Raw genomic sequence first — 13,121 nt, forward strand, 5'->3', positions numbered from 1 at the left:
AAGGACTTACATCCCGCCTTCTCTTTTTCCTGGCTTGTCATTGGTTCCTGTGCGTACCACTTAACTTTCCTCCATTTCTATTGGCAATAGCATATTTTCCTTCATTTACCAATGCCTGTTCCTCGTCTGCATCTCTTATCAGTTTCCCACTGCTGAAATACTATTAACATCCGCTTCGGTGGAACTATATTTTCATAAAGTTTTGCCTTTTTCAGCATATTTATATAACAATTTATCGCCCAGGGAGATTAAGTGATCTGCATATAATCACAGGATATTGCGCTGGCGCTGCGGACACTCAAACCGGGAACCCCAGCTCTCGAGTCAGCAGCTCTGGCCGCTGCACCACATCCTCTTCACTCCTGTGTTATTTGGCAGGGAGCTCTTTTCTTCTCCTGGACGATGATTGATGAAAACAGCTCTTTATTCATGACATAGGCGAAACCGATGCATTAACAATGCTTCTTTTTACTAATGCAATGTTATAGATGGCTGCGCTAAACATTTCCTTGGCTTAGTCCACGATTCAGAACTCCTCAGTATGTATGTGTCTGAATGTCTGTATGTATGTGTGTGTGTATGTATGTATGTGTATGTATGCATAAATGAATGAATAAACAAATAAATAAATGTCTAATGCTTTAGTTTACCTCAAATTTGCAATAACAATGTATTAGAATGGCAACGAGACTCCACCGGAGACCAGGCCCTGCCTTATCAATCAGTTTCATGTTGTACTAAACTATCACAGCCAGAAGCAGCATGAACTTCACTCCCACTAACGAACAAGTTACTTACCTTCGGTAACGATGTATCTGTAAGAAACATTAGTTAGTTAGATTCCTCACCTTAGAACATCCCCAGGCATCAGGCTGGATCCGGAAAGATTTTTCACCAGAAAGTCCTGGAGAACAGAACGGCCAAAGAAGCCGTCTCTCCGGACTTGGCTGTCCAGGCAATAATGCTTGGCAAACGTGTGCAGCGAGGCCCACGTTGCTGCCTGACAGATGTCCTGCAAGGGGACTCCCCGACCCAGGGCAGTCGTCGCCGCCGTGGCCCGAGTGGAATGGGCCCTCAGCCCTACAGGAGGTTCCTTTTTAGCTAAGGAGTAACAAGCTTTGATGCACAAAACGACCCACCGAGAGATGGTCCGCTTGTGCACCGCCCGCCCCTTCTTAGCGCCCACGTAGCCAACGAAGAGTTGGTCGTCCACCCGGAACTGTTTTGTGCGGTCCAGATAGAAGGAGAGCGCACGTTTTGGGTCCAGACGGTGGAGCCTCTCTTCCTCTTTCGAGGGATGCGGAGGCGGAAAGAAGGTGGGCAGCGTAACAGACTGCCCGATGTGAAAGGCAGTCACTTCCTTAGGAAGGAAGGAAAGACGAGTGCGGAGAACAACCTTGTCTGGATGGATAGAAAGGAAAGGAGGCTTAGAAGAGAGAGCCTGGAGCTCACTCGCCCTTCAAGCAGAGGTGATGGCTACCAGGAAAGCAGTCTTAAGCGTCAACAGACGAAGAGGACAATTATGAAGTGGCTCAAAGGGAGCGCACATCAGATATGTCAAAACAAGATTCAAATCCCACTGAGGCATTACGAAAGGGACAGGAGGAAACATGTGAGTAATGCCCTTAAAGGATCGAGAAACAACAGGGGATTTGAAAAGAGAAGGCTGATCAGGGAGCCGGAGGAAGGCAGAGATAGCAGAAAGATAACCTTTAAGAGTGCCCAGAGCAGAGCCCTGCTGGGCCAAAGAAAGAAGGAAGAGAAGAACCTCAGAAAGAGGGGCGGAAAGGGGATCCACAGCCTTTGCTGTGCACCATGCCACAAATTTGTTCCACCTGCAGGCATATACCATTTTAGTGGAGGGACGCCTGGCTGCCAGAATCACATCGCAGACTTCAGGAGGCAAGTCAAATGGCATCAACTGTCGCCGCTCAATCTCCACGCATCGAGGTGGAGACTGGACAGGTTTGGGTGGAGGACCGTTCCCTGCTGCTGCGACAGAAGGTCCTCCTGAAGAGGCAGTCGTATCGGGGGATCAATTGACAGACTGAGTAGCTCGGGATACCAGTACCTTCGTGCCCAATCCGGAGCCACCAAGATGACTTGGGCCCGGTCGCGCCTGAACTTCTTCAGCACTCTGGGCAGAAGAGGTATAGGCGGAAAGGCGTACAACAGACCGCAACTCCATTCACGACGAAAAGCGTCCTCGAGCGAGTGCCGCCTTGGAAACTCCAACGAGCAGAACTGCTGACATTGCGCATTCTCTTCGGTGGCGAATAGTTCTAACCAAGGCTCTCCCCACTGCCGAAAGAGGCCTTGCGCCACGTCCGAGATGAGACGCCATTCGTGTTCCACAATGCATCGGCAGCTGAGTTCGTCTGCATTGGCGTTCAGAGAGCCCGCCAGATGTTGAACCACCAGGGTGATGCCCTGATGTTCCAGCCATGTCCAGAGGCGCAGAGTCTCCTGAAAAAAGGGTCCACGGCCCCACCCCGCCCTGTTTGTTGCAATACCACATGGCGGTGGTGTTGTCCGTGAACACCTGCACCACACTTCCCCGGACAGCGGGAAGGAATGCCTTCAGTGCAAGTCGGATCGCTCTCAGCTCCAAAAGGTTGATATGGAGCCGAGACTCCGCCGGAGACCAGAGTCCTCTGATCTCCGCCTCCCCCATGTGCCCCCCCATCCCAGGAGGGACGCATCCGTCACCACTACATGCTTAGGGTAGGGAGAGGGATCTGCCACTGACCCAATCGCGGTTCGTGAGCCACCACTGCAACTGCTTTGCGGTGCCCTCTGAGATCAAGACATGGTCAGACAGGTTACCCCGATGCTCGGCCCACTGAAACTTCAGGTCCCACTGCAGAGCCCGCATTCGCCACCTGGCGTGATGCACTAACAGGATGCAGGAGGCCATCAGACCCAGAAGCCGCAGCACCAACCTGACCGAAAGCCGGGACAGAGGCTGAAAGATGTGAATCAGAGCCTGAATATCCCGGACCCGCTGGTCCGGAGGACAAGCCCGGAACTGCGCCGACTCCAGAACCGCCCCGATAAAGAGGAGAGTTTGGGAGGGACTCAGATGCGACTTCGGCACATTGATGGAGAACCCCAGCAAATGCAGGAGGTCGGCCGTAGTCTGGAGGTGGGAGACGACTTGCTGGGGCGAGCCTGCCTTCAACAGCCAGTCGTCGAGATAGGGGAAGACTGGAACCCCTGATCTGCGCAGAAGAGCTGCAACCACCACCATCACTTTCGTGAACACCCGAGGGGCACTGGTGAGACCGAAGGGGAGCACAGTAAACTGAAAATGCTCCTGACCCACCGTGAACCGCAGGTAACGCCGGTGGGCCGGCAGGACGGGGATGCGAAAATAAGCGCCCTGCAAGTCCAACGCTACCATCCAGTCTCCAGGGTCTAGGGCAGCCAGAACTTGAGCTAAGGTGAGCATCTTGAACCTCTCCTTCCGGAGGAAGGCGTTGACGCTCCTGAGGTCCAAGATAGGGCGTAGGCCCCCTTTGCCCTTCTTGGGAACCAGAAAGTAGTGGGAATAACAACCACGGCCTACTTCTGGACCAGGAACGCGCTTGACGGCCCCTTTGGCCAAGAGGGCCACAACTTCCTCCCGTAGAAGATTCAAGTGATCCCCCGACATGCGGTGGCACTGTGGTGGCATGGCTGGAGGGGTCGTCTCGAATGGGAGGAAGTAGCCCCTTCGGACGATTTGCAGCACCCACCTGTCCGAAGTGATGGAACGCCAGTAGAGCAGGTGATGGCGAACTCTGCCGCCAACTGGTGTGGAATGGGCCTGAAAGCACGGACTAGGAAGGCTTTGAGGCGGATTCTGCTGGGGTGGATGTGGATGGACCGGCACATTGACCCCCTCTACCGCCTCGGCGGACTCCACGTCCACGACCGCGTGGAGGATGGTTCTGCGGCCTGTGGCTAGGCGGACGTGAGGGGGCGCCCCTTCCTTGGCCACAAAAGGGGCGAAAAGCGGAAGATTATGGACCGAGAGACCCAAGGACTTGGCCGTAGCCCTGGAGTCCTTAAAGCGCTCCAGCTAACTGTCCGCTTTGTCGCCAAAGAGGCAATCGCCATCAAAGGGCGTGTCCATGAGGGTGCTCTGGACATCCCCGGAAAAAGACGTGGACCGCAACCAGGCGTGACGACGAAGCGCCACCGTGGACGACATTGCCCTGCCAAGCGAGTCCGTTGTGTCCAAACCACATCGGATGGCATACCTTCCTGCGTCCCGCCCATTGGCAAGAGCCTGAGCGAGCCGTGTCCGGGCCTCCTCCAGGCACAGGGGCAGCACGCCCTCCACCGTATCCCACAGAGAGTGGGAGTAACGGTCCAAGAGACAAGCGGTGTTAATCGACCGCAGCCCTAAACTAAGGGAGGAGAACAGTTTTTTGCCAAACTGCTCCAGTCTCTTGGATTCCCGATCCGGGGGAGCGGACGGGAAGGAGGTCTGGGAAGTAGAGGCCTGGATAACCAGGCTCTCAGGAGTGGGGTGTTGGGACAGGAAACTGGGGTCGCCCGGTGCAGGGCGGTGGCGTCGGGCCACGTTCCGATCCACTGTGGAGGGCTTGGACCAGGTGCCCTTGAGAACGTCCATCAGTGTTTCGCTAAACTGCAGCAGAGGCTCCGAGGAGCTTGCTGACGGTTGGAGCACTTCAGTGAGGAGGTTAGTCCTCACGGCCACAGTAGGTAGCTCCAGCCCGAGGGCTTCGGCCGCCTTACGCAACGCCACAGAAAAGGTAGCACCTTCCTCCGAAGCCACGGTCAGAGGTGAGATGAAGCCAGTGTCAGGGGAGGTGTCAAGGCCACTGGCATCCCCCAGCTCATCTGCCCAGTACTATGATAACTGGCCCTGGCGGGCCAGAGGGTCATCAGACCCCTCCCAGTTGCCACCGTCATCCGATTCCTGATAAACAGGGGGAATGATCGGAGCCGGGCGGAAGATGAAATGGTCACCCATCGGCGTCGGATGCGGAGCCGGACGGCGCCGCACCGGTGCAGGGCCCGGACCGGGGCTGAACCGGGAAACAATGTCGTCCGGAGACGGCACCGGGGTCGGAACCGGTGTCGGCGCCGGTGTAGGGGGCGTCGGGAGGTCGACCGGCATCGACTGAGATCCAGGCCTGGATCCCACAGGAACCTGCGGCGTCGGGACCGAAGTCGACAACGGAGCCGGGTCCGCCAGCTCACTAGGCCTCCCAGTCGAACCTGCGGGCCCGAAGGCGTGCCGGCAGGCGTCGACGGCGGAGCCAGGCCCCTCATGGCCGAGAGGTAGGCACTGATCTCCGCCGGAGTCGCGTCAGTCCCAGGGACCGGCGGATATGGGGACGGACGCGGCTCCTGCGACTCAGGCAGAGCCGCGGGGGTGGTACCACCCGGACCCTCGACCGAGTCGCGCGACCGGCGAGGGGAGTCCGAAGAGCGATGTCGTCTCTTGGACTTCTTACTATGCTTCGACTTACCCGAGGACTTGTAACCCGACGAGCGGTGGTGGTGGCTGAGGCTCCACGACCGGTCCTTCGACCTCCTCCTGGACCGTGAATGGCACGGAGCCGAGTGTCGGAGCTCGAGAAGCTTGCAGGACCGCTCCCGTCTAGCCTTCGAGGTTAAGGCCCGGCAGTCGAGGCACGACTCCGCATCGTGGTCGGCCCCAAGGCAGTAAAGGCACCAGCGATGGTGGTCCGTTACCGACATCAGTCGGTGACAGGAGTCACAGGCTTTAAAACCAGGCATCCTACCAGCACCAGTTTGAGTCGACGAGTAGACAAAAGAGTCCAAAAAGTTTTAGTCAAAAAGTGACTAAAGGGGTAAGCTCTTCCCGGATCGGCGCTGTCTGGTGCGGAAAAAAGAAGAACTGACGTCAGCGCGCGAGGGCGGCGTCTAAGTACTCCGACGACGTCATCCCGGCGATCACGACGCCGACGATGGACGCAGAGCTGCAGACGACGCCTAGTGACGCGCAAGGGGTATTGCTGATGAAAAATCTTTCCGGATCCAGCCTGACGCCTGGGGATATTCTAAGGTGAGGAATCTAACTAACGTGTTTTTCTTTCAGATTAGAAGGGCAGAGACAGAGCTTCTCTTTTTACCTTGTATCCAAGAATGAGTCCATTTTGTTCTGGCTCCGGTATGGCGGTCCACGTCAGCAAGATCTGGGTGGAGCTTACTGCTTCTGCTGTAATATTCGGAGGTGGAGCAGACGGCACTGTAATTACAGAAGCAATGCAAGATCATGGGCATGAAGAAAGGAGAGGATATCCGTACAGATAGATAACACAATACGATGTGATCCTTTTTAAAAAGAGCCCTTAAGTGCAAATAAAAAATATACATGGCCATGCTCTATATTTCAATGTACTGCTTTCTATCAAAATCTAGAGAAACATAAATCGTCACCATATGGTTGGCACCAGGCCGAACCTCACTTGCTGTGTCCTACAGAGGCTAAGACCTAGTGGGATTGCTATCATGGGGAAGAGTTGTCAGTGGTACAGTACAGCTCAGGATTGACATGGATTGCCTGTTAGTTTGGTTGAATGAACATAAAACTTTAAAATAAACAAGCATTGGCATAACCAATAGGTCTCGCTTTTGGGAACTTATAAGTATTTAGTTATGCAGCACAATATCCTTGGTGCAACAACATCAACTGTTGCATGTCTAAGCATTTATAAGGTCCCAAAGGCGAGACCTATTGGCTATGCCAATGCTTGCGAAAATTACGGTACATAGATGGTACGCACACGATGAAGACAGATTGTTTTGCAGGGACACGTTATCCTACTGACATGTCAAACTAATATTTGAAAATGTAATCTTCGAATTACATCTATAATGAAGGTGCATTTCCTCCCTGTCATCTCACTTTAAAAGCAGATCCCTGCACCAGGTGAATTAACCCACCGAGCTATCTGCGTAGACGGCTGGATACTTTACAATGCAGTAACTTCCCCCAGGCTACGAAAGAGTCGGAGGAAGACGACAAGCTGGCGCAGCAGTGCATGAAATTATTTTCTCTCCGTGGAAGACAGGGTGGTGAGAGAGGGAGGGTCAGGTGAGTCTCAGACAAACGCCACAATGCAGGAAAGAAGACGGAGTGGCGGGCAGAGAGACGGATGGAAGAGAGAACAAGGGAGGCAAGAGTAATGGAGGGTATACAAAGAGAGAGAGGGGGGGCAGAGTGAGTAGAGGTGTGAAGAAAAATAAACAGAGGGGCCAAATTTAAATTGAAGGAGAAAGTAGGGCAGAAAGAGAAAAACAGAAAAGGGCGCGGGTGCAAAAAGTAAAAGGAGAGAAAGAGACGAAAATTACAGCATGAAAAAGAACGTAAGAAGATAGCAGGAGTAGAAAGACGGAACCAGAGAGAGGGAAAGACAAGCATTGGCTGCGTGGCAGTAAAAGTAACGCCGCGCGGCCGTAAAAGCAAAAGTGATCGCGATCACTCTGAAAGCGAAAGTGATCGCGATGACGCGCTAAAGCACGCTAGGGATGCGCGCCCAGCAGCGGGGGGAGGGGCATGGTGCTGAAGGCTGGCGCAGGAAAGGCAGATGGCTGGGCGAGAAGGGAGGGGGGAATGCGGGGGAGCAGCTGTGCGCGTGCACGCCATCGTGTACTGAAGCTTGTAGCCAGCACAAAAATGTGGGTAGCACTTTCTAAACCCACCTACTAAATGTCTCGCCAGACCAGCGCATGCGCTGGGTCAGGCGAGACCTAAAAAGGGCAGCATTTATAAGGGAAAGGGATGAGCTAGAGCGAAATGTCAGGAAAGTGAGGTGAAGGCTGGGACTGTGGGCCAAGGGTATGGGCGCATTTAGACTTGTGGTCCAGTGGGGGTTACCCCGTTGGAAAACAAACTTGCCATTATTTTGTTTTTCAAACCAAACCTCTTTGCCTTGCCTCCTTAGGCCTGTAAATCGCACAGGACCACCCTCCATGTTTTCCTTGGAGCGCATACTCACTGGTGCAAAGGTGAGGGGTTCCGCATCCAAGTTTCCTTGTGCATCAGTAGATTTCGTCATGATATGCCACAGCAACACCGTTCCACCCTGGAAGTGACGTGCAGAATCATATACAGTTGTTACCCTCCGCACTGACATCTGTTGTTTTCTGTCCTGTTAGCGCCTTCCGAGGTGGAGCCTAATCACACATTGGCTTGGGCCAGCATGCAAATCGCTAAAGTGGGACCTTTCTAGATAGAACAGAGTCCTGTTCAAAGAATGGGGAGGATGGGTGGCTCAATGAGGACTCTGTGGTGAGAAAGAGTCTCTACAAGCAAAGGCGTTACAGAAAGTAAGTCTGAAAGAGACTTCTAACAACAGATTCCTCCTCTTTTGAATAGATACCAAAGCAGTACCATTGTGGAGGTGGCTGAAATTAAAAAGCCCTGCAGGCCCGAGCGGGCAAAATGCACATCTCGACAGACCTGGTTGCCCATATAATAATGCTTTGTATGGACGGGCATCCACATAGTAGCCTGGCAAATGTCCAGAACAGGCCCTCCATGTGCCAATTCCATGGCAGCAGCCCTGGCGGAATGAGCATGCAATCCATCTGGAGGCTACTTCCTAGGCAATGCATAGCAGATGTTAATGCAGAGCTCAAGAGAGCAAGAAAATGGTTCTCTTCAGCTCTGTCTTTACCTTCTTCACTGTGGCGAATCCAATAAAGAGCTGACTTTCCATGCTGCTTGCTTTGGTATGATCAAAGTAACAACTAAGGGCTCTTGTCAGATCGAACTGATGAAATCTCTCCTCCTCTTCAGCTGGGTGAAGCAGAGCAAAGAACGACAGGAGGGTAATGTTTTGCCAGAAGTGAAAACGAGTCACCACTTTCGAAATAAAGGGGACTTGGTTTCCCAAACCAGCTTCTCTGAGTAGAACATGGTGAATAGTGGGTTGATAGTGAAGACTTGCAGCTCATTTACCAGTGACACCGATGTTATGGCGACAAGAAAGGTAGCCTTGAGCGTAAAGAGTCATATAGGACAGCTGTACATAAGTTCTAAGGAAGTAAACATAATGAACGTAAGAACCAAATGTAAGTCCCACTGAGACATACTGAACAGAGAAGGAGGAAGCATATGTACTCTTTAACTATACCTAAAGCAAAGTCTTGCTGGCCTAGGGACAATGCAAAAAGCAACACTTCGGAAAGCTTAGCCTGAAACTGGTCAATTTGACAGGTCCTGCACCATGCCACACACTTGTCCCAACAACAGGAGTACACAGATTTAGTCAAGGGATGCCTGACTCCCAAATTAGTCAACAACTTCAGGAGAAAGGTCAAAAGCAGTCAACTGCCCCAGCTCAATCTCCAATCATGGAGGTGCATCGTGTGCAGGTTTGGTTGCGGGACCACGCCCTCCTGCTGTGACAGGAGAGCCTCCCAAAGAGGAAACAGGGAAGGATGGTCATGACCAGGAGTTCTGGTTACCATATGCTATATGGTCAATCCGGTACAAGTTATGCAAGTTGCAGCAAGGTTCTCTGCATTTGCAGAAGAGGCCCTACGCCTCCTCCAGGTTTAACCACCATTTAAGATTTGCTAGGGGCTGACGAGTGGATTCCCTTTCTTGGAGTTTAGGGATCGTGCCAGCTGGTGCACCACCGGTAAAACCTCCTGGTGGTCCAGCCACTTGCAGAGGTGCCAAGCCTCCCGGCACATGGCAGTAATGTCTGTGAGCACCTGTACCTGTCTCCCTTTGATGCATGGTAAGAACGCTTTCATTGCATAGCGAATGGCCCCCAACTCCAAACGTTTGGAGTCGAGCCTACACCTTAGACCAGATGCCTCTGATCTCCACCTCTACAAAAGGGCTTACCCAATCCTGAAGCTATGCATTGGTTACCACTTTCAGCTCTGGGTAAAGTAGGGAAAGGGGTGTGCTGTGATCAAAGAGATTCCGCCGTTGCTCTGCCCACAGGGACTATAGATCCCATGCAGAACTTGCATATACCATCTGGCGTGCTTTGCCAGCAGGATTCAAAAGGCAATCAGTCCCAGCAGCTTCAGAGTCATCCAGACTGAAAGCCAGGTCAGAAGCCGAAACATCAGGATCATAGCAAGAATGTGCTGGACTCTTCTCCTCGCGAAAGGAGTGAAACTGCACTGTGCCTGGAATGGCTCCAATGAAAGGGGGCATCTGTGAAGGAGCCCGGTGTGACTTCAGCAATTTGATAGTGAACTCCAAACACATTAGGAGGTTTGGAATTGTCTGGAGGTGGGTGATGGCTGACTTGGGCAATCCTACTTTCAGTAGCCTGTCATCGAAGTAGGGTGAAGAGTTGAACCCCAACCTTCGAAGGTGTGCTCTAACCACTACCATTACTTTTGAGAATGCCAGAGGGACACTGGTAAGTCCAAAAGGGATCACAGCAAACTGAATGGGTTCCTGGCCCATCGTGAACCACAGGTAACGACTGTGGGCTGCAGGACAAGTATGTGGAAATAGCATCCTGCAGGTCCAACTCTACCATTCAGTCTCCAGGGTCAAGGGGGAATGACATGGACCAAGGTGAGCATCTTTAGTTTGTCCTTCCACAGGAAGGAATCGAGAGCGCAAAGATCTAAAATAGGACTAGGGCCTACTTTCTTCTTTGGCACAGGAAAGTAGTGGGATTAGCAACCACAACCTACTTCTGGTGCTGGCACCGTCTCTATGGCCACAATAAGGAGCTAAAGAGGGTAATACGTCAGGTCGCCCTCCACTTATTGACATTACAAAAACAACAAAGACCTGACAGGCCAGGGGCTTTTTCATTTCATGATATTGGAAAGGAGAGGTGCATTTACTTTATGCCCTTCATTCCTCTGTTAAATATACAGATAGAGTTCATCCAGTATCATGCCCCAACAAAATAATGTTTTATATCAGTCAACATTCCAAAAGCATACCCATACATAAAAGAGTGTATGTGAAAAGAAAAATTGTGTGAAGGTGAGAGTCCCTCACGTGCGCTACACCAGGGGGGCTACTGGTAGGTTCTCATCGTTATGCCCACGTTTTTCATCATCGAGATCTCTCTCACCTGTGAAAGGAAATAGAGATGAGTTAGCGGAGTCCTCAGTGGGTACAGGATGAAACATGTCGATAAGTGGATTAAGAGGCTCCATCCAGTTTATACTAGGTGTGGTTTGCGGATTATTTAGAAGGCGGTTTGAAGGCCACAAGCTGAATGTCAATATCCAAGTGTTAGCGAATCAGCTGCTGCTTTACATGAAGTTGGCCCAATATTAACGTTATATTAGGGATTTTGTGGGGCTCTAGGCAAGACATATTTTAGGGGCCCCTGTCCAGAACAGATTTTCATTTTATTACCCAATCTCTGCTCATTCAAACCCCATGGTGCCAAATATTATTGAATAACACAATAAATATTGAGATGGAGAAATAGACAGATGTGAGATAGAAAGTTCACTTTTCCAGGAAGCCCTTGGAAAGTGGGGTCCCTGGACTGTTGCCCATGCCTTAAAACGTCTCAGCACAAAATTCTTAGTGCTTTGTACTTCTGACGATTAGGAAGCGATCAGAGCAAGAACGTAGTGGTCCATCCATCATTAAACCTGGCGCATAACTGAAATAAGAACTGCACAAAAAGTAAATTAGGTTCTTGGAAGCATGACCCTCCCACCCTCACTGCATCTCACTGGTTTCCTCGCCTCGAATCCACCACTCTCTGCTAGGAAAAGAAACACAGAACTCACACTTACCTCAGACAGAATGCAGAAACAGCTGCCACCTGCAGGGGGCACCAGAGCAAGACAATGTTCAGAAGTCAATGCTACAGGGAAAGGCAACGCATAAAGCAAGTCCCTGGCGCTGTACTACACTTCCTCCAACAGCCCACCCTCCCCAGGCTCAGGCAATCTGCAGGCATCGAGCCTCCTGCACTGATTTACCGCTTCTCAATTAGCGGGTGCCTCAGACGTACACAGCACCATCACACCACAAAGCAGCCGGCTGGAAGAAGTTTTTTTTGTTCATCCTGCACTGAAGTGTTTTTTATCTTCCCCGAGATTTATCCCTCCACGAGGATATAATTATGTTAAAGGAAAATAGATTGCCAGCAGCCATGAATGTCTTTGGCCGGGTGCCACGGCTGTTTATCTGCACATCTCCACAAAGAGCCGGTCCCCCATGAATCACTGCTTGTGTGAAAGGGAAGCTGCAACAACTGAGAGGGAAAAAAGTCCGCCAAGGATTTGGTCCGGCCACCTTCCGTCGCAGGTCCCTTCAGGAAAAAGATGCTTTCATGGAGCATCGTTCCTAATTTCTCAATCTGTTTGATGACTGGTGTGGGGGAACTCGGTTTTTGAGTCTGGCTGGCTGTGAGAAGAAGTGCGCGGAGGCACACCTTGAACTGCTTTATAGGAAGTTGATCGGCCAGCCAGCCACTCATGGGCTGGGGATGTTCCAAGTCCCCGCTCTACCACCAGCTAGCGCCGCAAAGTGCGAGACCTCTCCCAGGGGCGTGGAAAGGCATGCAATTCAAAGAGCCATCCTCTGAGGTAAAAGCAGCGCACACCTGCACCGCAACAAAAGTTTTAATGGAATCCTCCACTAGACCTTCTACTTGTCGATTTGTCGATTTGCAAAGAGGCCAAGAGCAAATAAATAGTGCAAATGAAAAGAACAAGTTTTAGGATGTCGAAGCTCCAAATTTAAGTATGGACGTCTGACACCCCGCTCCCCACAACATGGCGATCTGCGGCAGAGACCGCCCTTCTCCCTCAGAGGAATCCTCCCATCGCCCTGTCTCCCTCCTTAATACAGAGTACGAATTGCTGATAAAAAGTGTCTGACCATGCTTCATGGTACGTCATAGGCACAGTCCTGACCCGCTGAGGTCTCTAACTCCAGACAAATCTTCACTCTAGGATCGGGGTGACCGAGTCTTTTCCAAACTGGCACCACTGAAGAAGGGCGTGAGATAGAGCTCCCTTTTATCCCACTTTCATTTTGCACTGGTGGTGGCATAAACAATTTGATCCAGCTTTGCCATCAGTGAACTGAGGTCTTAGAAACAGACAACCACCTCTCCTTATTAGCAGACGAAAGAGAACCTAGGTCAATACTTGCTGACCTAGCTACCCATGGC

The 13,121-nt window shown here is 51.7% G+C and overlaps 1 protein-coding gene across 2 annotated transcripts in view; it reads right to left on the minus strand.

Annotated features, from left to right (window-relative positions):
* The window catches only part of SDK1 (sidekick cell adhesion molecule 1), a 2,285,003-nt gene that overhangs the window by 511,151 nt on the left and 1,760,731 nt on the right, over positions 1-13,121 (minus strand). For both annotated transcript variants that reach the window (XM_085629198.1, XM_085629197.1), the window contains one exon: positions 6,114-6,229. In XM_085629198.1, coding sequence (XP_085485324.1) covers positions 6,114-6,229 — 116 coding nt within the window. The remainder of the gene's footprint in view (positions 1-6,113; positions 6,230-13,121) is intronic.

Source organism: Triturus cristatus, chromosome 10 (genome assembly GCF_964204655.1).
Source record: "Triturus cristatus chromosome 10, aTriCri1.1, whole genome shotgun sequence".
NCBI lineage: Eukaryota > Metazoa > Chordata > Amphibia > Caudata > Salamandridae > Triturus > Triturus cristatus.